This window comes from Miniopterus schreibersii (assembly GCF_964146895.1).
Source record: "Miniopterus schreibersii genome assembly, chromosome: 6".
NCBI classification, from domain to species: Eukaryota; Metazoa; Chordata; class Mammalia; order Chiroptera; family Miniopteridae; genus Miniopterus; species Miniopterus schreibersii.
In genome coordinates this window covers 25,036,429-25,063,597 of record NC_138107.1, presented here as the reverse complement: position 1 = coordinate 25,063,597, position 27,169 = coordinate 25,036,429, and the positions used below count along the sequence as shown (strand labels likewise).

The window sequence follows — 27,169 nt, the reverse complement described above, 5'->3', positions numbered from 1 at the left end:
CCATTCTTCTTTCATTTCTCTAAATGGGAAATGCTGCCTGTTAAAGCATATTCTCAGGGCTGCCACTTCTTGTCATCCAGGGAATCAATGTAACAATTTTCAGGAATGTGCTACACATAAATGAGGGTTCTCCATTGGGTTGCATCATTTTTATTAAGATAAGCATGTTGGGGGGAGGTATGGGGAACATCTGTAGTAGTGTCAACAATAAAAATTTTAAAAAGCATGTGAAAGAAGAGATAAACACCCAGCCACTAGCCAATAGCCTTAGATTTCTACAATCTCAAGTCATTAGAAAGATGGGAAGAAACCATACTGTCATACATTTTTTTCCTAGGTAGTTTGTATATAGATATCCTGGGCAATGAAGGCTGAGCCACATAATCTTTGCATTATCAGTTACCTCCCAGAACAAAAAAATGGCCAAACATCTCTCTTCATCTCTAATATATTGACTGTTCCTTTTTTTTTTCTTTTTTTGCTTCTCTTTAGTTACTATTGATGAAATATCAAGTATTTAATGTAATGAGACCTATGAAATTGCCTTGAAAGAAATGACAACCACATAATTTTAGACTTTTCTTCTTTCCTTTTACCCTAACCCTTCGGCATCTATCACCCACCCTCAGCTCTTATACAACTTGATATTTGATATAAAGCCATTTCTTTGCCACACTTTTATACACTAAAAAGAAATTTGTAATCTTGAGATAGCTGATAAATTAATATATAAGATTTAGGCAGAAGAATTTAAATGGAGCTTATTTGAAGTTAAAATACAGTGTATTATAAATATTAATAAATCCCTAAGTAAATAAAAAAATGCATTCATTATTCAATAACTAAGCTCAATTAAAATAATTTCCATCTTTTGTATATTATTTTTAAAAAGTATAACTTGGTTGCCTTAGGCTACTCATGTAAATGCTATCTAATCTTCCTTAATCTTCCTATGAGCAATCTAGTCTTTTATTCCACAAATATTCATTGAGCAGCTATCATGTGCCAAGCATTGCTCTAGACCAATCCACCTGGAACAATAAGAGCAAGTGAGCTAAGGAGAGACCAGATTCTATCCCAGGAAACTGTTACATTCTACAGGTGGGGAACAGGCAAACAAGGGAATAAACAAGTGTGTTTGGTTATATAATCTGTAGAGTAGTGATTGATAAACGTTAAGATAAACAAAGCAAGGTAAGGATGAGTGAATTCTAGCTTAAATAGATTAGTGAGAGAAACCTTTCATAAAAGACATTTGAATGAGTTCTGAAAGAATAAGAGAAGAGACAACTGAATATTTAGGAACAGTGTGTACCAGGTGGTGGGATAACAGATGAAAGGGTGCTGAGACGGTGTTGTGTTTGTCATGTTCAGCTAGGAGGCTAAAGTGCCCTGAGCAGAGTGAGAAAAGGGGAAAGGAGGAGAGGTAGGTCTGAGACCTACTAGGGGGCCAATGTGTAGGCAAGATAAGATTTTTACATTTTTTTCTAAAGAATTTGGGAAGCTATTGATAGGTTTTGAGTAGAGAATTAATATGATCTAATTTGCCTCTATAAGAATTACCTTGACTGCTATGCAGAAAATTGAAACTGAGGAAGCAGAGCACAGAGACCAGTTAGAAGGATATTGTATTTGTTTAAGTGAGGTGGTGCAACCAACCACATTCATATCTGTGGAGATGTTTAGACATGTTTAAACTCTGGATATATTTTGCAAGTAGGAGTGAAAGAATTTGCTGTTGGATTAAGCATTAGATGTGAGAGAAAAGGAAAAGACTCCACAGTTTTTCAGCATGAGTAACACTAATTAAGGTGTCATTTATAAAAATGGGAAGAGTACAAAAGGAGCAAATCTGAGTGGGAAAGTATATCAAATACTTTTTTATTGATTTTAGAGAGAAGAAGAGAGAGAGAGAGAAACATCAATGTGAGAGAGAAACATCAATCAGTTGCTTCCTGAATGCCCCCTACCAGGGACCAAGGCCAAAACCCAGGCATGTGCCCTGACCAGGAATTGAACCTCGATCTCCTAGATCATAGGTTGATGCTGAATCAACTGAGCCACAGCAGCCAGGGCAAATTTTTATATTTGGATATGTTAAATTTGACATCCAAATGTAAATGTACAGAAGGTGACTGGTTATGTTAGACCAGAGTCAAGGGGAGGTGCCAAGGCTAGGCACAAAACTTGGAGATCATCAGAGTAGAGACGGTTTAAAGCCATAAGAAGAGATAAGACTGCCTATGGAGTATCAATAGCAAAAATAAATAAATAAATCTAATAAATGAGCCCCAGTCGTCTTCAGGATTAAGTGGTGGGAAAATAGAAAGGTGCTGGTGGAGAAGACAAGGAAGTGAAGTGAACTAAGGAGATCCAAGAGAAAGAACATCACAGAAGCAATTGAAGTGTTTGAAGGAGCAGAAAGTGATCAGCTGTGTTAAATGGCTCTAAGGTAAAATGAGGACCTAGTCTTGACCATTGGATTTAAAAATGTCAAGATGTTGACAAGAGCTGTTTCAGTGGAGAAAACAGCCTGACCGGAATGTCTTCAAAACCATATGAAAGGAGAGGTAGTGAGGAAGAGTGAATGAATCACCACTTTTCAGGCAATCTTTCTGTACAGGGGAAGAGAAAAAGGTAATTACTCGAAGGAGATCTCGGGGTAAAATGAGAGCTTTTTGAGGATGGAAGATATGTCAAATGCTTGGATGCTAATAGGAATGATGCCTTAATGGGGGAAACTGCTCCCGTAGGACAAAATGATGACAGTTGGGGTGGGGGAAGGCTAAGTAACTTCAGTAAGAAATGGAGGAAGAACTTTTTCTCAGTTACTGAAATGGAGAAGCGTCTAGCAAAATGTTAAGTAAAAAGAAACAGCTTATATCTTTGAGAACTGCATGGACATGCTGTGGAAGGGCGAAAGGGGAGTATAAATATAATTTCAGTGTTTGGAAATGAAGATGAAATTGATGCATATTTTTTTAGGGTAACAGCATTAAAAGCCATACACTATTGACCAGATTGTCATCTTACATAGCACCTTTTCTTGGAAATAGGCCTTTTATAACTCTCCTCTTGGACAAATTTTGAAAATTATACTTGTATTTTAGGGAAATTTTATTTATAAATTGAAAGAGCTAAAGAAGCATTGAGGTGGCATGAGAAAATTGTAGCACTCCTTGTCAATAACCTGTACTTTTCTTCCTATTTCTTTAAGATTGTGTTTTATGCCTACAGGTTCCTGGGATACTAGTTTAGCACACATTTTGCTTTCAAATTCCATATGAATTTCTGGGTTGATCCCTCCTGATTACAGTAACATTGATTGCTGTCTAAATCTGTTGCAGTGTGCCTGAATACTATGACTACGGTCATGGAGTAAGTGAGGATGCCTATGACAGCTACGGTAAGACCTTTTCTTTACTAAAACTGTGAAATCAGAACATCCATCAGCCACTGACAACTCAGAAATTACTTCTATCTTTCTCCCCCCCAGTTCTTACAGAAGTCCAGACTCAATTGATTTATGTAATTCCAGGGTGAGATTTGACGTACAGAGCCAGTGCCAGAAAATTGGACAGATCAATTTTGATCAATATTTCAAAAGCAATTATTCACAATCATAGATCATTTTCAACAGCCACAGTGAGCGTTCTGAATAGTGTTTTATATGTTTCACTGCGTCCATTGTCTGACTCATTGATTTGATAGTAATCATGTGTCTTTCCTGCTTTCACAAATTTCATCAGAGTAATATACAGTTAAAATATTTTTAAAACTTTTAAGGGCAGATATCATACCTTTCAAATTATTTAATATAGTGTGTGTTGTTCTTAAAATGCTTGGCTCATAAGAATTAATATTCAATAAGTATATTAGCCTATAAAATTAATTTCAAAAAATGCATTGCTTAATTAAGATACATAACACTTAAAATTAATTGTAATTCAATTCAGTAAGATTTTTGCCCAATGCCTGTGAAATACATAAATATAGTACATCACTTTAAAGGGTAGTTGCTGCTTTCTTAAAATACATCTGCAGCATCAACAGATGACCACCTTGAAAAACACTGGAAAGTGTTTCCAGTTCCAGATTTGTATTAAAATAATGCAAGGGCCACTCTGCTCCTATTTATGCGAAGCAGTAAAGGAGATGATGTATGTTCCCTGTGTGGGGCTCCACATGATGAAGGTGTAGTGCTTCATCAGGATGGAGTTTGGACAGTCCAGACACGGGAGGAAAGGAGGAATTACACCCTCCTTGGACTCACAGTCATCAAATCAACTCATTTCTCTCACTGGAATATCACTAGGCTGAGTGGAAAAATAGGGGCGTAAAAGTAAACCAACACTACAATGATTGCCATTCATAAGCTGGAGGAGCTGGAGTCTGGGAAAGGTTACTTATATATTTATTCTCATGTATTTCTTTATAATAAATTGTAATAAGTATTTTTATCTCCATTTAGTAATGAGGAAACTGAACCACAGAGGTTAAGTCAACTTCTGTTTTTATATTCTCATCAATGGTAAGAATGCTATTAATTAATTGCTGCTCCCACACATGGGGTACCTATTATAGCTCTGTGCTAAGCAGTGCCTAATGAGGATTAGGAGATAATCCTCATTACACATTATACGTATATCTATATAACCAATCCCCATTAGTATCCTGCAGGGTACATAGTCACATTGTCATCTGCTTTTTACAGATGAGAAACTAAGGCTTAGGGCATGAAGTATTCCACAGGAAAAAACAAAGAATTAGCATAAAATGAGTACCAGGCTCACTCTTTCCCAGACTCCAGCTCCTCCAGCATCAGTCACATGGACCTAATCTCTCGCTGCTCTGAGAGATAGGGATAGGCTCCAAAACAACTTAAAGATATTTTCAGAAATTATTTCACAGATATAATAGGTGATGGACAAGTTTGCATAGATCCAGCCCAGCTGGTGAGCTGCCACAGAAAGTACAGCTTAAATTTTGTTCTCTGTATATTTTTCACTCATTGGCATCATCTGATCTTTAATAAGAGCAATCACATCCCAAAACCAGGCCATCCCCACATCCATGGGCCAGCCAGGCTTGAGCTGAGAGATTGCCTAGCACCCTAAGGCAGTCCCGCCTAACACTGCAGCATTCTCTGAGCTCAGCACAACAAAAAGTATATCTCCATGGTTCCAGCACATTCTTAATCAAATGAGAGTCAAGCCACATGCCTCGTAAGATTAGCTACTGGGGATGATAAATGAATAAGGCCTTTCTTTAAGTCATTCAACTTCGGTTCAGTGCACATGAGTATTGTTAAGCTCTAAGAATACACGGTAGACATTGTCCTTCGCTAGGTTCTACTGTCTACTGTTGAGAAACATGGCTACATGTAAAAAATTCTGCCACATTATAAGCCATGGAAGTGGTAGTTCTATAGAAGGTCAGAGAACATTACTCTTGAATATGTATTTAATGGCTAACACACGTAAGCCATGGTTCCCAATCTTGGGCATACTGCAGTGAACAATCTCCTGAAGCTTCAGGTAATTGTTCACGTGAGCATGTAAGCTTCAGGAGATTGTTCTGAATAATGTCTTCAGAAGAAGACATTATTTGTGAATCACTTTTTAAAAATGACATTTCATTTGCAAAATACACTTATTTTTTACACTTGTCACATCAACTTGAGAAAAATCACACCTATGAACTTTACAGCACTACACACACTAAAACCAATGGCAGGGATGGAGTAGATACATACTGGGTAGCTGGGAATGGGAGATGAGGTTTCTATTTCTAAATTCTTTATATTTTATTTTTTATTAAATTTATTAGGGTGATGTTGCTTAATAAAATTATATGGGTTTCAAATGTACAATTCTATAATATGCCGTCAGTATATTGCACTGCGTGGTTACCACCTAGAGCAAATCTCCTTCCGTCACCATATATTTACCCTCTTTATTCTTCACATGTTACTACCATCTACGGCAATAGGGAAAGTGTGTAAATATGAACTTGCTTCTCAGACCTACCGGAAATGCAGGCACCATGGTCAGGAGATCTAGGGTCGCCTCCATACCCCACGGGTCTTAACATTGGTTTTGGGGGGTGGTTTTGCTTTTTTTATGCTGAGGAAGGAGGTTGCTCACATGCTAGGATTCCAACAGCCCAAACTCATCACAATGCCCATAATCCTCTGGGCTCACTGTGACCCATCTGTGCTAAACGCTGGGCAACAGAATAGGGTCAGGGAACTCTGAACAAAAGCACTTAAGTTTTAAATGACCCAGATGTGAATTAATTTTATTTTGTAAGAGTTATTTTTGCCACAGGTGTTTAGAAATCTAAGTAGATACATAAATCTGGTTAACCTAAAAAATAAGTTATTGCCCAGCCAGATGTGGCTCAGCGGTTGAGCACCGGCCTGGGATCCAGGAGACCGTGGTTCGATTCCCGGTCAGGGCACATGCCCGGGTTGTAGGCTCCATCCCCAGTCGGGGGCGTGCAGAAGGCAGCCGATCAATGACTCTCTCATCACTGATGTTTCTCTCTCTCTCCCCCTCTCCCTTCCTCTCTCTGAAATCAATAAAGATATATTTTTTTAAAAACAAATATAAGTTATTTATTTTCTTACTGCATAAATTATCCACATACAGTATAAGAAAACTGAGGTCCAAAAAGAAGGAAATTTAAATCACCCTAAATTACACTACTATAGTTATTCATTCTTTACATTTTGTTATACATTTTACCAATTTTTATCATCATGATACATGTTTTATTTTAAAAGAGAACACAACTTATCCCTTTTATAGTTTATCTTTAATGACTTGTTCACAATCTTTTCATCAACAATATTTATTCCAAAATGTAAACCATGTGCATCTCCATTTAGACTGCTTTATAAATATTCCTTTAAGATTTTTCTATCATAAAAAAAGAAGATAGATTTTCTTTCATTTCTTAATCATTAAGATTGTAACTTGACAAAATGCAGAGTTTAAAATATTTTCACATGTGATATCAGAACTAACAATATGCTCGGTCAAAAAGGGATACTCCTTTCCTTGTGTAAGCAGGAAATAAAGAAAATACTTGCATGTTGATCTATATGGTCATGAGGTTTAAATTTGGATAATTCCCTTACTCTCATATCCTACACAGACAATAGAAAAAGGGGCAGGTCAAATGACAATAAAAGCAAGACCTCAGCATCATAACCTTGATGCCTAATTATATTAATACACATTTCTTACACTCAGCTTTTGGTACTAAGTATTATGTAGAGGGAGATTCAAGTACGGGGTTCTCACTGATGGGTTGCTCATCCTATGACATCCAAATAGGCAGAGGAAAAAAATTAAATATGCATATGGAACAGTGATTTGAGGATCCTCTTATGTCATATATAGATTGATGTTTTTTAGTTAATTTTCCATACCTTACATATGAACTAGTATCCCTTTTATAGTTTATCTTTAATGAAATGTGCACAATCTTTTAATCAACAATATTTATTCCAAAATGTACATCTCACATCTCCACTTGTTCACTTCCATTCTGAATTAGTAATTTCTCTCTTACATTTTGGCTGTATATGGGCACAGATATTAAATGGAATGTCTGTATTTTTATAAAATCAATAGTCCCAATTCTCAGTTTCCTGGCAACACCCTGGACTCAGACAATATGTGGGGAGGCTCATGGTCAGTGGCCGCAGACCCCTCCTCTCCTGCTCAGGTTGACGGGAAGGACTGTGGGGCGAGCAGAGGTAGGAGGAAGGGAGGAAGCAGCAGTCCCCGAGGTCACTGTGTACTGCCTGCAAAACACTCACGGACTGCATCTCTCATTCAGGATTCATTCAGAAACGGTCTTAAATTAGCCACTAGAAGTAAAAATCCAATCAGTGTGACACTTCACTCTGAATTTTCAATGCATTGTGTTGTTTGCATCACCAGATGAAATTGTATTTGTTTATTAAAATGTATTTAATGTATGAACTGAAGAGCTAATTACACATTCATTCCTTCAATTCATATTGAAGGAACAAATATGTTGATTTACAAGAAAATCAAGTATCCTTTTGGGCTTCATAGCAATTAAATTATCCAAGATATTTGCAGAAATTTAAGATTAAATAATAAACTATTTTTCTAATAGCAATGTAAATATAAATTTTTAAATATTTAAATAAATATCTAAGATTAAAGTACAAAATAATTATTATATTATTTAATATTTGATGTGTTAATATTTAGTAAATATTTAATTAATGTTCAGTAATTATCATTTTATTAACACTTAAGTATTAAATTTCTGATAACTTGAGTTTATTTTTGGAACCTGAATACTGGACTTATAAGAATTTCAAATCACTTTCTGCATTTTTAAGATGTTTCCTAATTTATAAGTCATTACAGTTGTTTTGGATAAGTCTAATTAGGTCATAATTCAGTAAGAGAGCATTTTAAATACAGTAAATAGATCAGCTTGGTTAAGCAATACTTCATGTAAGAAACACCCTCTAAATTCTCGTCAAGACTGACAGCTAAGAATGGACAGCAAGTGATAGTCTCTTCTCAGAGAAAAGAACTGTTTATTAAAATGTATTTAATGTATGAACTGAAGAACTAATTATGCATCCACTCTTTAGTGGCATTTTAGATGACAGCTGTGTGGAACCAAGGAGGATAATATTAATACACTGTCTTGGAATCAATGAAAGCAAAAGGAACTTTCGTGTCGTATTCTAGGGCATTTGAGTGCCTCACTTCATGTCGATTGCAGAACACGAATGTATTAATTTTGTGTTGAGAAACTGGAATGATTATTCTTCTGGTATGAAAATAATCCCTACACTGACTAATCTGTAAAACAGCAGAGGAAAATGAAGCTAACTGGCCCTCATGCCAGCCATGTGATTCTGGAACAAAGATTATCTATTTTCAATAGTAATAGAAATACAAATTTGAGGAAGTTGCTTTTACAAATGAAGGCGAGTTTTCTTAATATGGACAAGAATTTATCAGTCATTTTTAAAACTAATGTATACAAACAATTTATTTTTCTTAGGATTTATAAAGATTGAAGTTGCATGATAAGCTATTGAGAACAGTACTGTGATTTATTCAATGTAATTTTAACATGGATTTTTTAATTTAATTTTTAACTGAAAGATTAGTGATATTGTATTTCAAAATTCAGTTGTAAAATTAACTTAAAATTTTCAATTTTCTGTTTCTTACTATTTCAGAAGTTACCATGAGGTTGATATCCAATCCAACTTGTCTTGATAATAAATGCAGATTATGTTGTTACCTAAACAATCAAAGAGAGCAATGCACCACTACTTCATTGTTTGCATTGTTAATTTTGTTAACTGTATTTACAGTTTCAAGTATGTTTTGAATTATTCACCCCTACATTCAACAATTTTAGGCAAATCTGGAACCTACTTTTCAATATTTTAGATCAGAAATTTTTTACCTTAAGTACACATTTAAGAATCACCTGATAAGTATTGAAAATAATACCAGTGGTGATTTACCACCCCAGATCAGCTATATCATAATTTTTGAGGATGATAACTGAGTATTAGTTAAAAGATTCCTGGGTTGTTCTACTGTAAGCTAAGGTTGAGAATAAGTTTTAGATACATGCATGGGACCATGATGAACTTAATATATGAATGGTCAAAACTGCCAGGCATTTGCATTCTTGGAGGTAACACTTAAGTTATATGCAGGCCACTTTTAGAAAATTCAGTATTTTGTAAGTAAACATTGTGTTATAGAACCTGGCATTTTAAATTCACATTTAAAATAACTATACATTTAGCTAATGGGAACAGAACTTAATCCCTTTTTGAACAATTATGTGTTGAACAGTTAAATCTCAGACCCGACTTTGTCTAAAATTTACCCAACAGATAGAGTCCAAAAAGAATTATAGTTCACATGCATCTAACAACTCTCATGTTGAGACAATAAAACTAGCCATAAGGAAATTTCTTTTTATCACTTTTTTCCTGCTGAGTTAATGGTGCAATCATTTTAACTGAAGGGGAAGGGAGAGTTGAGTGATCTATTGTCAGAATCTTGGGGTGAACAAATGTACAAAAGCATACTCAATATGTGACAGATTTATATTCAGAATGTTGAAAAAAGAACTATTTGTAAAACATGAAGTACAGAATACAAAATATAAAGCTATGAAAACATTTTCTTGCCCACATGGTAATATACCAGCTATGAAAGTATATATCCTGGAGATAAGCCACCTTAGGAAGTCTTTACATAATTTCCAGAGTTTGAGGAGATTTTGTGTTTATTGAAAGAGGGCATGGACTTTTAAAAAGATACATTGTTTGAAATAAATGTAATACACTTCATTTATCAAATATGTCATAATTTATTAAATGACTCAATAGGAACTGATAATACTATGCCAGTTGAAAATGTAATTATAATTATTGATGATTTATATATATTCAGTGTCTTTTTGTATTGAACAAATGATTTAACCATACCTGGTACCTTGTCAAAACTTTAGCTCAGTTGGTAAAAAGATGTGTCAGGAAAAACAAAAACAAAAATAATACCTAGACTAGATAGGTCAGTCTCTGGAGAAAGGTCTCAGGAGAATGCCCCTCATGCTCGGTGGAGTGCAGGAGCAATGGACAGATAGCACAGGAGGCTTCTGGCATTTGGAAGTTCTGTAGAAACAGATCCAGCCATGGGCAAAGAGCGAAGATTCAGGCTGCTGGAAAGGCTGGGGCGAGCAAACAAAAGAGGCTGGGTGAGGGGGGTGGTTCATAAGGTAAGGGTACAATTCTGCACAAAACTGCCCTCACATCACAACCAGTCACAGTCTGGGAGACCCCAGGCCACCTTACTTCTAATCAGCGGACTACATATCTCGAGGTTCCTACTACCACGTCAGGTTTGCTAATTTGCCAGAACAACTCACATCACTAAGTAAAGTGCTATATTTTAAATCACAGTTTCATTATAGCAAAAGAATAGAAAGCAGAACCAGTCGAAGGAAGAGACAGGAAAGGCAAGATCTGGAAGAGTCCCCAAAGTGAAGCTTTCCAAATCTCCAGCCCTGCATTATCCTCTGGCACCCTGATGTGTAACAGCACTCAAAAGTATTGGGAACTAAGGAAACCCATTTTAACCTCAGGGCTCAGAATTTTTTTATGGTTTCACTATATAGGCATGATTGATTGAATCATCTCACTCTCCAGCCTCCTCCCCTCCCCAGGTTGGGCAGATATCACATGGTCAAAGCCCACCCCTGATCTCACGGTTGGTCTTTCTGGCAGCATGACCAGACCCCATCCAGTCATCTCATCAGTATCAGCTATCAGGTGTGGTCAGAGGGATGCGCCATGGGTCCAAGAGATTCCAGGGCTTAGAAGCCTCACAGTAACTAGGGACAAAACCTTGCCACATCTTTTGTGACACAGGCGGTGAGATGAGAGCACCAACCTGGGAAAGCAGACAGAGGTTTGGGCAAAGTCCCAGGGAGGTAGTTAAAGCTGGTCAAACAGCCAGTTTAACGTTTTGCTGAGCATAAAGTCTGATTTTTTCTAACTCCCTAAGTTACTGTTGGTCTGATAATACACTGGGCTCATTTCTATTCTCAAATATAGAAATGAGGGATTTGAGGGGAGTAAGACAATCAAATAACTACAATTCTGTCTCTTCATCTGTGGAGCTGTGTCACCAAGCCTGCCTTCTCTGCTGAATTTAAGACATTATTGGAATTCTTTGAGAAGGGAATTACTATTTTATATCACCATTCATAGTCTTCCTTCCATTATTTCTGATACAGTCCTTAGGTACATTTCAAACAGTCAATGGCTGAATTCTGCAGGCTTTTCATCGATTCGGGATTTTATTTGGCAATAATAAAGTCATTTTTTTAAAAAATTCAAGTCAGACAAGCTCCTATATTATGTCCAATTATTATTCTTTTTTTTTTCCTGTACCTTCCATTTTGGAAACCCTTTCTCTAGCTGGAGTCTTTATCTCGTTTTTACTTAGATGAAATTGTAATTCCAAAGTAAGAAAATAGATACAGACTTTTTTAAAACTTTGAGAACCACTAGTCCATAGCATTTGACAGCTATCAGATATTATACAGAAGAGCCAAGAATAAAATATAAGTTTAAATTTTAATTACATGTGTTATTTGTCAGTCATTAATAGATGTTAGTTAGAAAAGAAATGGTACAAATAGGGTCAGGTTATTATTAAATGTGAGCAACTGTAAAATGTGTAGGGTAATGACTAAAACCAAGTAAACAATTTAAAAACACCATCACCAAGGGGAAGGGGTCTTACACTAATCACAACGTATTTGATTTACAGTAATTCTTAATATTTCAAATCATAGTAGCCTCACTTGAGAACTTAGACGCTTATAAAAATCACCCACTTAAAGCTAAACTAGTTAGAATGCCATTCTTGGTGCAGCCTGAAGTTCATTGGGCAATTTTTTTACCCACCTGGAGTTCATAATCAGAGACAGCAGTAATTCAAGCAATCTAAGCTTAACACCAAAGAGAAAATTGTGAGACCACACTGTGAGTTGGAAATTAGATATATACATGAAGTAAGCTTAATGGTATTAAACAAGGGTAAATAGAGAAATGGAGAAAAGTTAAGAAAAATAGCCCTAAGATTTCCATACCAAAACTGAAAAAAGAAACTGGGTTTAATTCCTGAGTTATAAAATTCAGCCCTAGCCACAGACCCACATTACATTGAACCAAATTAAAGTTAATAGAGAAATATCAAGCACCAATTAATCCACAGGTGTACTTCAGAATTTTACCCTCAAAAATTTCTATAATTTTTCTCATTATGGATTATTTCATATATTTATCAACTGTCTTCCTGAATTTACTCATTCATATTTTCAATATGTACTACATTTTAAACATTTATATTTGTTGTTTGTGTAGTTTGGACTTTGAATTTAGTTGCTATTTATTTGTTTCATGGTTCAGGTGGCCTAATGGAACATCTACTTTCAAAAGCCACTTAGAGATTTCACCTAAAAGCTTCTTCAAAGATTAAATGGATCTGGCTGCTTTTGAAGGAAATTTTTGTATTTAGGACAAACTCCCCAGCAGCAAGATGAGAGTCTTCTTCAAAAACCCCAAAGACCCAGCCCATCTCTGGTTTGCAAGACTCCTACCAGTCGTCATCATCATCTTTCTTAAAATGAATAAAAATAATCCATCAAAAAAGCTAATCTATAAACATTTATAGATTGTTAAGGAAAATATATATTTTTTAAAATACATTAAGTAAAGCGAAATCGTTCATTTGCCAAAATTTAATGTGTATCTAAATTTTGGCTCTTTTGCACTTAAAACCTTAAGTGGGTTTGTTCTCCTGGTTCCTTCTCCTAATTGGCTCTGAGTCTATTTCTTTGCAAAAATAAGATGACTTTCCTTTCGAGAAACATATTTTAAAATCTTTACCAACAACACTCCTTGTATTTCCAGACCCAATTTTTTTCAATAAATACCATAGAATATCTGTATTTTAAGTGGTCATCATAGTCATCAATTCCAATTGTCTAGAATAAAGTCACGGGTCATATGAAGTTAGGCCTAGCACGGTATTTCTTGCTAAGGAATTTGGGTTTGAACTTGAATGTGCTATAAGAGTAATTGAATAGACCAATCAATTGTACTTGATAAAGTACCTCTGGCTAGAAAGTGGAGAAGAGTAAAGAGTATGTATACATACACACACACACACACACACACACACACACACACACATATACACAGTAGGGGATGTACATAAAACATATATCATATTAATTATAATATATAATATTAATAGATACTAACATTATATATTATGTATTTTATATTATATATAATTTTATATATTATGTTGTATAATATATATTTCTATTTTCTAATTTTAAATGTAAATATATATTTTATTTTATATTATATATTATAACTATAACATATATAATGTCAATTGTGTGTGTGTGTGTGTATATATATATCCATGCCATATATATATATATATATATATGGCATGGATAAAATCATGAAAAGACACGAAAGGTAACTAGGTAGCTAGCTTTCTGGGCAAATACGGTAATTAATGGCTTGCATCATTTGCCAAAGGAGAAACTTGGAAAGAGTTTTAGGTTGTATGGAGAAAAAGGTCAATTTAGTTTTGGAAAAAGTTGACTTTGAGACACCTGGAGAGATGTCTCACAGGCAGTAAGATATGCACGGCAGAGCTCAGAATGTTTTGTGACAATTAAAATGTGTCATCAGTATTTATGTTAAGAGACTTGCATAGGAGGTCTTTCAAAAAGAGGCAGAACCCGGAGTTCAAATGAAGCCCGGGGGCAAGGCTCTTGGGATGCCCATTCAGAGTGAAGGATCCTTCTGAGGAAAGACTGTGACTTCTTTTATGGGTACAAAATAAAAATGTAAGATATTTAAATATAATTAATTTATTCACTAAGTAATTACCAGGTGTCTGCCATGTGTACCATAATGTTACCAGAACGGGGACCTGGCCCTTGGTGGGCCTGTTGGGGCCAGTTAGCGAGTGGGTTCTGACTTTGTGCGGGAACAATGTTACAACAGGAGCCCAGGTGACTATGAGGGAACATTTGTTACAGCTGAGGAGAGCGGAACAAGAAGGGGCTTAGCACAGAAGCAGCAGCAGGAGAGCCCAGGCTGGGCTGCCTAGCTTTCTGGGAAGTCAGTAAAAAGGGGGCTTTGGGGTCAGGTTCAGGGGACTAGCCTGCGACGAGCTGCCTCTGCCCATTGCTGTCCTGGTTGCAGGTCTCGCGGGGGCCCTTAGAGTTTAGGAGATGCCAGCCTTTGGGGAAAAGTGGGGGAAGAAGAGGGAAAAGGGAACTGGCGGGGGCAGCTCCCCAGAGGGAGAGCATGCACTGGGTCCTTTGTCTTGAGGCTTTCTCTCTTTCTGGCAGGCAGGAATCTTAGGGGAGGTCTCAGGGAGGGTTTCTGCAGAAAATTCATCAGTTTTCTAAGTGTGCTTTTCCAGGGCTGTGGTCTCCGCCAATTGGGCAGTGTCAGGACAGGGGGCTGTCAGTCATCACAGCTTGTCCTGGTGTCACCTACCTGGTTTTGCTGCTTTTCTGGGTCTGGAGCTGAAATATAACTGAGGCCTAGATGTTATTTCTAGGGAGGTGACCTTCTGTATCTGCTGTAAATTGCTCTGCAGTTTGTTCAGCTCTTTGTCTCAGTTTCCCTGGTCCACTTCTCCTGGCTTACTGGCCTGTCTCAAGTCTAGAGTTGAGAATCGTGTTTACAAAGGTCCAGCTTTTATTATTCTCTAAGTGAATTATCCCAAGTGTTAGTTTTTTCCAACAGGAAATTTCTAATTAAAATTTTGGAGCAGCAATAAAAGCTGTAAATGCTTCCCATAAACTGACTGAATTTCCTGAGAGCATTAACTGATAGTGAACTAAAGTTAACTCTTCTTGGAATGTAATTCACTATGTTCATCTGTGAAAACAGATGCTGGCCATATATTTCTTCTCAGTATTTTTTCCTTTTACCATCTGCATCTTAAACTCAACAATTACAAATAGTGACCAAACAAGTTGTGTGGATGAAATGGTTGAGCCATTTATATTTTTTAATGCTCAGAGCAGAGCAGATAACCGTACCGTCCACTTTGGGTGAATGAACACCTACATTTGTACCTTAACAAATTCAGTTCATGCAGTCCACATTCTTGTTAACAACATTAAAGTCACTATATCACTCATTTAGCTAATTAATTGTTTGTTGTTGGAGTCACCAATTAGTATACAATCCAAGGGGAGTGAAAGAAAATTAAGTCCTATTTTTTAGAAAAGGGAAAAGAAGTGACAGGGATTCTTTTAGATGGAAGGGATGGTGGAAACATGATGAGACAATTTCAGATAAAAATTCTGAGCTATAGTTTCCTCATCTTAAAATTTGAGTATTTGCTAATAATTTATGTAAAAGGCCTAGCACTGTGCTTCACCCTTAGAAGGTGTGATAGTAATATCTTCATTTTTTAATAGGATAGATATTTTAAAGTTATATAAAGAAAATGAATGTTATTATAAAATATCGTACATATTTTCTTTGAGAATAAATAGCCATAAAACAACATGTAAGTATATATTTGAAAGATGCTTTTACATAGAATGATATTCCTCAGAAAGATCAGAAACTTAATTGAGACAAACCAGCTGGTCTCAATGGCTGAGAGCCCATGTGATTTTTATCAGCCTTGTTGTAATGCTCTTTAAGGACTGACAAACCAAAACACTTGCAGCCAGTAATAATATAATTTAGGTTTCCTACTTTACTTGTGGTTTTTGCATATTGCTTGATAGTGCACCAAAAAATAAATAGCATGAGCTGTCTTCTTTTGTTGCAGCGTGTTTAAAAGAAACCTTTTAGATTCTTTTTCAGATCTCAGAAATATAAACAACTAGCTATGTAGGTCTACCAAAGTGTGAACGTAAGAGCTATGCCCTCAGTAATCTCCATTATTCCTACATCCTTTCTTAACTGGTCTTCACAGTTAATTTACTCAGAAGGTGGCATTTTAAACCTACTTTCAGAAACATAAACATTAAAAGTTTACTTTCCAGGTACTTAAATAATGCTAACTTTTCCTAAATTGGTTTCCTATACTTCACCCCATCCCCCCCAAACCTCAGCATTTCTAGTATCTCTGGAGCAATCAGAGAACACAGTTTTGCAACTTTAAAAACCATCCAGACTTTTCTTTTCCACCCTGAATGCTTCCCAAAGTACCTGGTCCCAAGGCAGAAATGAGAGCACTTTAAGAATTGCATACCTCTTAATAAGCCCGATTCTGCTGATAGCTGAGTACCTGAGGGCAGAAGCTTTTTAAGTCACTAGAGTAACATTTAATGCACAAGAAGAGTTACCTGGGTAATTTTCACCTCTGTATCAAAGTAAAATGTTCCTCAAAGAGGCTTATTAGCATGTAATGGAGAAGCATGCTGTAGCATTCTGTAGAACTTGACTCAACTGGGTAAAAAAAATCAGTGTGAGTTATAAAACCAGAGGCGGCATAATTTTTAAAAGAAATATTGATATATTTCAAATATATGCAACACTATAACTTAATTGCTAACAATGTTTTTCTGAAATAAGAGTCCTGTTTACTTATTTTGAATAATTGAGTTTTAAATTCTGTTTTAGTTAGTAATATCATTTATTTAATCTATATGTACCTTACAAATATTTATGGTGTTCCTACTACATGTCTGCTACTTTACAAGGTCTCTTCTCTCAGAGACCTTATAATTCAGTTTAAGAAAGGAGGTCAAATTATACAAAATAATTAATACAGGAAAGTCTTTAAGAAAGTGAGTTCTAGCCCTGGTGGGTGTGGCTCAGTTGCCTGAGTGTTGTCCCATGCACCAAAGGGTGGCCGATTTGATTCCACGTCAGGGCCCATGCCTGGCTTGTGGGCTGGATCCCTAGTAGGGGGCTGCAGGAGGCACTCAACTGATGTTTCTCTCTCTCTAAAGCAATAAAAACATATTTTTTTAAAAAGAATTTCTCTTAAATAGGTTAAACAGCATCTGGATTCCTAGTTATGCTACATATTTGCTAGAAAATTACTTCTTTGAGATGAATAAATGCTAGAGTCCAAGTTCAATTGAATGATAGAAGTTAGTAGCTCCCTTCTCTAGGCTTTCCCAGCATTTTCTTCAAATATCAAGTATAATTGTTTTGTAATCTATGAAATTTCAAGTTGGTTTCTTGCTGTGATCTCCTTAAGGCTCCTTAAACTATCCTCATGTTCAGGGCTAAGTACAATGACTGGCCTATAGGAGATCTTTAGTAAAGACTAAAGAAAGCAAAAACTTATTTTATGAATACTTTATTTGCCCCCCCTCCTCCTTATTTCATATACAAATGGTACATTAAAGCCTGAATTAGGAAGTCTAGAAATGGTGGGAATTGGATCAAGGCACTTAAGCTCTGTTTCTCATATCCTCATTTGCTATTTCCAGATCCACAATTCTGTAAACCGTTCCAGTAATTGCAACTTGGCAGACAGTTATTTTTCACCTTCTCTAAGTAACCACTTATTTATTTGCTCGATTTGCATGCATAGTCTAGCTAGTGCTTCTCATATGACCATGATCCTGATATTGAGAACAACTTACTTCCTTTATCATTTTTCAGGAGAACAAAGAAAGATTATGTCTAAATTTCATTGTCTGCAACAATTTTTTAAATGACATCCTAGACTCCCTCATGGGAATAGATACAATTTGCCAGGACTCCAAAATTTGCATGAAGCCCTAAAATACTTTAAATCCGCTTTGCCTGCTGAACAGGAGAATCCCAAGAAGACAAACAGATTCTAAGTGCATTCCTGGGCCTTTATAATTTCAAATTTTAGAGAATTCACACTATGAGGACCTTATAATAGTTTGTCTCTTCCTGTGTTTGGATTTTTCATGTGCAAGGTTCCATAGTGGACTCAAGTTAAAATCCCCTTAGATTTCTAAGAATCACTTCTATCTCTGATACTTACAGGATGGGACAAAAGGAAGTTTACAGTTGTAAGTACATGAGAACACAGAATTCTTTTATCATTTTTATTAATTATTTTTTTATTTTCTATATGAACAAATGTAAACCTACTTTTGCCCAACCCTGTACTGTACAGTGAAGAAATTCAAGAGCTTCTGGTGAGCAGTGAGGGGGCTGGCTCACCATATAAGGTTCAATGACACACTGAATGATGACAAAAGGAAAGCATTCAGTGTGTATCAAAAACCACAAATTCACTGAGACCACCCAGCTTGTATTATCATATGATGATATGTGTGGCTATACTGTATATAAACACCACGATATTAGAAAAAATATAGACCAAGGAAATTTGGCACAAATAGCAATCATATTTTCCTGATTTCGATTCACTATTATTGAAAACACATAAGCAGTGGACCCAAGATCTGCATTAAGTGAAATAAATCCTTGATATCTTCTACTAACGGTAAGAAGTCTGAAAAAATCTACAACTCACTTTGTCTGGGTAGAAATTCATTTTGGCTGACTTTCTGGTTACAATTACAGTAGACTTATAGTATTTTCCTAGGCTTTTCGAGAAGGAAAGAGCATAGTATTAATTTGCATACAAACAGAGAACTATAGAAGAACACATTTTTGTGCAATGAAACATAATGTTTTTACACCTTTTTGTAATGGGATTCCACTATGATTTTTTCATTGAATCCAGTAGTGAATACTTTTGGTACATAGCTAATTAACCCTCTTGAATAAGTCTGACTTCAACTCCTATCTAAGATTTCTAGTTATAGAGCTTTTAAAATTAATGCTGAATTTCTTCAGCTCAGTTATTACTGTTCTCACAATTGCCATTGGAAACTCTTCTGAAAGTTATTCATTCATGTGACCTTCATTGCACTCAACCCCCATCAGGCACTGCATTTTTTCCAGGCACTTGAGATATAGCAGTGAACAGTGACACTTCCCATTTTAATGTTGGCCAACAGTTAAGAAATGTAAGGTTTTAGTCCATCAATTATCTGTCCAGAGCTTTAGATAAAGTCAAGTAAAGCCAAGTCAATGAGTTCATTATAAACACGTGTTCTACAGCAAGTCCCCAAGATTATACCAGTTAAAAGTTCTGACAGATCTGGGGGAAGATGTGGCCAGTATTGCTGTCACTCTGCTCAAGGCTGTTTCACTGTTTTGCAGAAACTGTCAGGAACATAGCACATCTGAGAAAGAATCCAGAACTTCCATACCTTGGGAAAACTTGAAACCTATATTACCTCTGCTCATAAACCCTGTAGACTGCAACCCCGGGATCTCTAATGCTGTAGAACAAATGAAGCAAAAAGTGGTACATCACATTCCCTTTTTTAAAAACGATAATAAAGTGGGACAGATTTTACCACTGGAGGGCAAAGACATTGACGTATTCTTGATTATTCACAGACAAAGTATAAAATTTATATTACATAGAGCTAAGAAGTCATTTTCAAACTTGTAAGCAAAAATTCATTTTACATTCTAGTACATCAAAGACAGTTTTATTTAATTCCAATCAAGTACATACATAAAATCCTTCTTTGAAATATCTATGTCAAGAAATTCTGCAAGCTCGGGAGTACATTCCTTCCTCATGAGATCATATCTGGAAGTCCAACACCTCCAACCTCCAACCAGAAAAGACAATAGGATATAGAGTAGCGTCTGTAAGCCTTTTCTGTAAAAGCTCAGAGTGTAACTAATTTAGGCTTTGCAGGCGGTATGGTCTGTGTCACATTTGCTCAACTCTGCCTTTGTAGAGCGAAGGCAGCAATAGACAATGTTAGTAAATAAGCACGTCTGTGTTCCTTCATTTATAAAACTAGGCAGCTGGCCCGATGTGGCTCCCAGGCCATAGTTGGCCTGATCTAGGTGGTCTGTATTCTGAGGAAGGGCAGCGTTTCTCATATTTACTTGGGTTCTCACTTCTATTTTACTCCCTGTTACATAGGGGAATAAACATAAGCCTGAACCCTAAATAGTGAAAGACATAATGTTTCACTTATCATTAGATATCATTTATAATAAAGATTTCCTGGCGAAGGATATCCTCAGTAACCCAGTGTTTGCCTATTTAAATGCTATTTAATTCTACACTGATAAACTTTTGGTCATTTTTCTATATTGTAGATCATTAGCCCTCGCCCTACAGTATAGTGGATGCAAGTTACATTTTTCTTATTGCCTTTTTTTTTTTAAATATATCTTTATTGATTTCAGAGAGAGGAAAGGGGAGGGAGAGAGAGAGAGAAACATCAATGATGAGAGAGTCATTGATCGAGCCCGCAGCCCGGGCATGTGCCCTGACTGGGGATCGAACCCCCATTGCCTGGATCCTAGGCCGACCCTCAACCACTGAGCCACACCCGGCCGGGCTCTTATTGCTTTTGCTAGAGATATTCTCAGGGGTACTTGAGCTATCTGGGGCTACCCTCCCTCAGTTGGCCTCAGTCTATAGTGATATTGCCAATACCACCCTATTTTATATCAGCTGTCAAAGTCACGCGTCTGTGTCAAGTAACACCTTTTCTTATGTCCATGCTTCCTCCCACCATGGCCCCATGCATGAAGTCTGCTTTCTACTCAAGAACTGAATTCTGTTTGAGATACCCAGATAACCTAGTTTCTGGAATCACATAATTCACCACAAACCCAATATTAAGTCCTTGAACCTTTGAAGGAGGGCTGTATTTCTCTTCTGGGGGCATAAACTTCACAAACGCTATTTCCACAATACTCAAAAGCTTGGTTGCTTGCTTTTTGTGTGTCGGCTAGGTTCCAAAACACTGAGGTTGCGGAAAGTCTGATTAACAGGTAAATGAGGAGTTTTCCTAAAGTATTAACACCTCTTTATTTTCTAACTTCTTTATTTTGAAAAATGAATAAGAGATTTTTTTTCTTTACTGATTTTGTTACTTTTCTCCATACCCTGCTTGTGTCTGACAAACTTTGTCTAGGACACTTTTGCACAACTGAGGACTCCATAAGAATCATGTAAGGAAGCAGATGAAAAATTCCCAACCCTAGGTCCCACCCTGTAGAGTTTTCTAGTCATTTGGTTGGGGATACAGAGAACAAGGATCAGTCATTTTTGGTTTGGTTTTGTTTCATTGTAAAATTCCCAGATGATTCTCAAATTAACCAAGGCCTCAGAACCACTGGGTCTCTATGTCCGATTTCTTTTAGGGTCTATATAAAGTATTCAATATGAAGTGGTTTACCCTGAAATACTCTTCTTTCTATTTTGTGGCATAGAAACTTAATACAATAAATGTGGAGTTACCCAAAAACTTCAACTTTCTCCTGTTGAAAATTGCCCTGCAAGTTTAATTCCAAGTGGCTGGATTTCAAAACATATAGTTTTATTTTTGGATTATTTCACCATGTGGAACATGTAGTAAGGTTACACTATCGGTGTTGAGATCTCTTATTCTCTTGTTTCAGGTTGACTATTGTGTCTTAAGTGACGATTTTTGATAACTGTGAAGCCATGGGAATGTTATTGTCTTTCTCTTGTTCATAGCACCAGAAGAATGGACCACAGCCCGCTCCAGCCTGAAGGCCCCCCCGCCAAGGTCAGCCAGAGGGGGATACAGGGAGCACCCCTATGGTAGATATTGAAGGTCCTCCTCACCTGTGACCTCACCTCAAAGACAATTCATAGCCTCTGGTCTCCACATAACAGCAACAAGACAAGTAATAGTCCTTTTTTTTTCCTATTCTAGGGATAACTTCTCATGATTACTCCCATATATTTCTTGTATTTCCCCTACACTGTTGGCGTGACATTGACACTAGTATTATTTTACAAAACAGACTAAAAGGGACATTGGCGAGCATTGTCTAGAAACCATTTAGCAGGTTGATATTCTCTTGGTTGTTTTTCATTGTTGTGTGTAAACTTTTTTTTTTCTTTTTTCTTTTTTTCTTTCTTCCTTTTTTATTTTTTTTAAAGAAAGAGCATGAATCTGTTGACAGATTTTGAGTCTCAATCAACTAGCAAAAACTTTGTTTAGGGTTGCTAAAAGACTGTAATATGATTTTTGAACTAGCTGATAATAAAGTTGTAGATAAGATGTTTTAACCTGTCTTTTAATATGTTAGTTAGATGAAGACGTTCGATATTAAGTTTGTAAATTTAATTTTAAATGCTGTTTTAATGGGGTTGAAAACAAGCAGCTACTGTATGTATGTAGCTAACTGAATTTGTTCAGTGTTTTAACCTGTATTTGTTAAAAAAGAAAAAAAACACACATAAAGTTCCATGTGTAAGCTTCTCTAAATAGGAAACCACAATTTGTCAAATATGTTTGCCATAATTTGTCAATAAAGCTGAAAACTTTTGTAAAAACTAAATTTGGAATTACTTGTTTTCTAGCTTTAAATGTCTGCTTTATTTCTTCTTCAAGAGATGCCTAAAATGTTTTCTATTTAAAAATTACAAAAATGAACCCAAGCCTGTTTTAAGATATTTGTGTAATACTTAAAAAAATGTATTAATAACTTATGGTTGTTAAATAATTTAAAAGTTAACAAACTAAACTGTTACATGAATCATGGTTAGTAAACACTAATGTATAACATGTTAATGGAAAAAAATGGATTTAGAATAATAAATGGATTTTAAACTATCCTCTAAGCTTTATCTTGCTAAACACAAATTCTGATTGACTTGTTTGCATTAGCATGTCTCTCGTGAGAAAGAGTAATGGAGTATAAAGAGGTAAGATTACCACTTACCACTGTCTAAATGCCTAGTTCTTCAACCTTTGAGTTTCCCCGCACATTAAATATCCCATCCAACATGTAAGCATTGCGTAGATTCACTTTATTGTTTTCACTCAAAGGAGTGCGTGGACTTCATTTGCGTAGTTTATAACAATTTGTTTTGACAAACAAATCATCAGTGTCACTGGCCAGTTGTTGCTATTCAACCTCAAAAACTCTATTTGTAATTTTCAGTGCTAAATATCACCGCCCTTGAAGGCAGTTTAGAGGGCTGATATTTCTTTTGAGACTATCAGACTTGATGGCTGATGATTATTAAGGAAATATGTCGCAGGACTCAAAGGATGACTAAACGTTAAACAGGTAACACTAATAGTAACTCTGTAATTTTGCCTATGCAACAGTAATGTTAAATATTCTCAGTTATTAAGTTCCTGATAGTTAAAAAAGTAAACCTACAAAAACATAACAAATAGGTCTATAGGTTATTAAAACAACTAATTAACATTAACTAGAGGCACCAAAATTATTTTACAATATATAACCCTCAAGGTAATAAACAGAACTAAAATTAATAATAATAGTAATGCAACTCTTGCTAACATCAAAAGTAAGCTAAATTTTGATGGAAAAAAAAAAAAAGAAAGTGAAAGACTTGATGGTAGGGATGAATGCCAAAACTGTTAATCTTTTAAATACAGTTTTTTTGTTTATGGTGGCTTTTGTCGATGTGATTGGTTTACTTTTTTGCTGCTAACCAGTTTAGGCTATATTGCTGTTCAGTTTTTGCAGCTGGAGTTGCATGCTAATAGTTTTATGAAGTGTGTCTGTCATCAATTAAAATTGTAAATATTTGCCTTTCACAAAATGCTATTGAGATATATTTAATTTTCTTTTCTTATTCTTTCTCACTATTTCAGGTCCCCACAAGCAAAGAGCACATAATTGAATAACAGAAGTGATGGGCTAAGGAAGGTAGAGGTGAGCTTATTTTTTATCTTCTCTGAAATAGATAATCTTTACCAACATGAAGCTACGGCATGGAACTACACCACCAAATGCCACTTGTTGAAAAACTGAAAAGGTTTAGATTGTTGTCAAGGAACTGAGTTATTTATCTTCTTTGAAATGAAATTATATAACTTGGTATTTGCCTGGCAAGACTTTCTGAGTTGATCCAGAAGCTTTTCAAATGAAATGTGAATTAGTAGTTAATATTCATCCCTTTCTTCACCATGAACTACAACATACTACCTCCCCTTAACTTTACAAATAAAGAATGCTAAAACTTTTACTCTTCAGATATAAGAGAAGGAAATCACAATTACTGGCTGAGGTGGAGGGACGGGAAAGGGGACCTTATAACCAACCCCTCATCTACCCCTTGTCAATGAGATAAAATTTATTAACACTAACATTTATTTAGTCAAATAAAATAACTAAACTTACCATTATTTTCCCCATTTATCCCACTGGATTTATCAATAAACTTATTTCTCATCTGCCATTCTATTTGATTCAATAAATATTTACTGTGTACAAAGCACTATTGGAAATTGAGACTAGATTTCTATTCACAAGGAGTTGGAAACTTTAGCCAATAAACCTCCACTGAAAACAGTGCAAAGGCAGTTATGAAGTCCAGGTACTGATCTGACATTCAGAGAACTGAGGTGGCCTTGCCATGAAATTTGAAACAGGGTAAACCCCAAGTGCTTCTTCTCTGGGTCTGGTCCTCTTTTTACTACACAAATATTCAAACACCCACAGCACAGTGTAGCCTTAAATAAGTGCCACAGAAGAGATATGAGAGAGCCTAGGGACTCACTGTGACAGAAGGTAGGGCAGAGACGGGGAACCAAGGAATGAAAGGGAAAGGCTGCTCACTGATGCGGGAGAGAGCGCCGCCTGCTGAAAGGAGTAGGCTGTGTCAGTTGTGAGCTCCAAAAAGGTCAGGAAATGAGAGACCCCGAGGACCAGATTCAAGGAGGCAGAGTGAAAGCAAAGCCTGGAGAGGTGGGGTCCAGTCAGGTCATGGCTGTCCCTGAGCACTGTGTTAAATTGTTCGGATTTCATTGGAAAAATAAAAGGAAGCTGATGTAGGTTTGAAATAAAAAATCAGAGGTATACCTCTAAGGAAATTATCCCAAGTGACCACGGCAAACCTCACATTCAGTCAATTTTATAATTACTAATACCTCTTCATCTGAGAAAGCTTTTCCAAAATTCAAATTGTTAAAATAACTATTTAATACTATATGTGATTCAGTTAATCAAGTGCCGTTGTTAAGGTGCAGAATCGAAAGTTAAAAGTTACAGAAAATGAAGTTTTGAAATTTTATTTTTATTTATTTTATTTTTTTTATTCAAAATATTACAGATGTCCCCTTTTCTCCCCATTGACCTCTTCCATCCTGCACCCACCCCCCTCCCCAGTCCCTCTCCACAGTATTGTCTGTGTCCTTGGGTTACGCATACATGCACACAAATTCTTTAGTTAATCTCTCCCACCCACCCCCACCTTCCCTCTGAGATTCGTCAGTCTGTTCCATGCCTCCATGTCACTGAATCTATTTGGTTCATAAGTTTATCACGTTCTTTAGATTCCATATATAAGTGAGACCATGTGATGTTCGTCTTTCTCTGGCTTATTTCACTTAGCATAATATTCTCCAGGTCCATCCATACTGTCTCAAAGGGTATGAGATTATTCTTCTTTACAGCTGCATAGTATTCCATGGTGTAAATGTCCCACAGCTTTTTATCCACTCATCTACTGAGGGGCACTTGGACTGTTTCCAGATCTTAGCTATTGTAAATTGTGGTGTTATGAACATAGGGGTGCATAAATTCTTTCTGATTAGTGTTTCAGGATTCTTAGGATACATTCCTAGAAGTGGGATCACTGGGTCAAAAGGCAGTTTCATTCTTTAATTTTTTAAGGAACCTCCACAGTGGCTGCACCCGTCTGCAGTCCCACCAGCAGTGGACCAGGGTTCCCCTTTCTCCACCCTCGCCAGCACTTGTCATTTGTTGACTTGTTGATGGAGCCATTCTGCCAGGTGTGAAGCGATACCTCATTGTGGTTTTCATTGGCATCTTTCTGATGATTAGCATTTTCTCATATGTCTCTTGGCCATCTGTGAAATTTAATCAGTAACATTCCATATCTGACTTAACACTTTAAAAGTGTTGCTGTTTCCTAAACCCAGGGCATAAAGAGTCTCTCGTCCAGGTGTCTCGATCTTGCAAAGCAAAGAAAGAGAAACCAGTCAGAGCTTGTTGCTATTTTGATATGTTAATCAATATGCTTTTGTGTTCATTGTCATTATTTTGTTGTTTCGATTGTTGTTTTATAACCCTGTGGCTCACTCACCATTCAGACTCAGGGCAGGGCTATCACAGCAGAAACACCAGAGCTGAATAGAAGAGAATATTCTTGCTGTTGAGTTTTAGGGGCTTGTAAAGCTCAAAAACAGTGATTTGTGAGAAAGGGGATTTTGAGTTTCAAAAGCATGCATTTTTAGTAGGCTTTAAGTAGGACATAAAGTTTGTGTTCACTGTAGATGTAAAAGACTCCTATCAATCAATAAATAAATGACTCCCACCCACCTGCCTCCATACCTCTACAATATAAATATTGTCCAATCTGAAAAGAAAGCTCAAGAGGCAGCAATAACTAAGGTATTAGTTTAAGATATTAGTGTGGCCTCAAGTAGGAGTTCTGTACACTATGTCAGTTATCCAATAAAACCTGAGATAGTTTTGCAACACAAAGGGAACTTTTGTCTAAAGAGACTGGGGAGGCAGGAAGCTCCACAGAGTTTC

The 27,169-nt window shown here is 36.3% G+C and overlaps 1 protein-coding gene across 6 annotated transcripts in view; it reads left to right on the top strand.

The window, feature by feature from the left end:
• Positions 1–27,169, top strand: part of KHDRBS2 (KH RNA binding domain containing, signal transduction associated 2) — a 491,072-nt gene that overhangs the window by 423,217 nt on the left and 40,686 nt on the right. For 2 of the 6 annotated variants that reach the window (XR_013999024.1, XR_013999025.1), the window contains exons 8-10: positions 3,348–3,406; positions 22,137–22,309; positions 24,262–24,322. Coding sequence is in view for 4 of the 6 variants with exons in the window: in XM_081140336.1 (XP_080996462.1) it covers positions 3,348–3,406; positions 22,137–22,234 (157 nt within the window). In the remaining 2 variants the exon portion in view is untranslated. Of the gene's footprint in view, positions 1–3,347; positions 3,407–4,471; positions 4,532–13,015; positions 13,160–22,136; positions 23,245–24,261; positions 24,323–27,169 lie in introns of those variants that run through there. The other 4 variants (XM_081140339.1, XM_081140336.1, XM_081140337.1 and 1 more) reach the window with 4 other exon arrangements.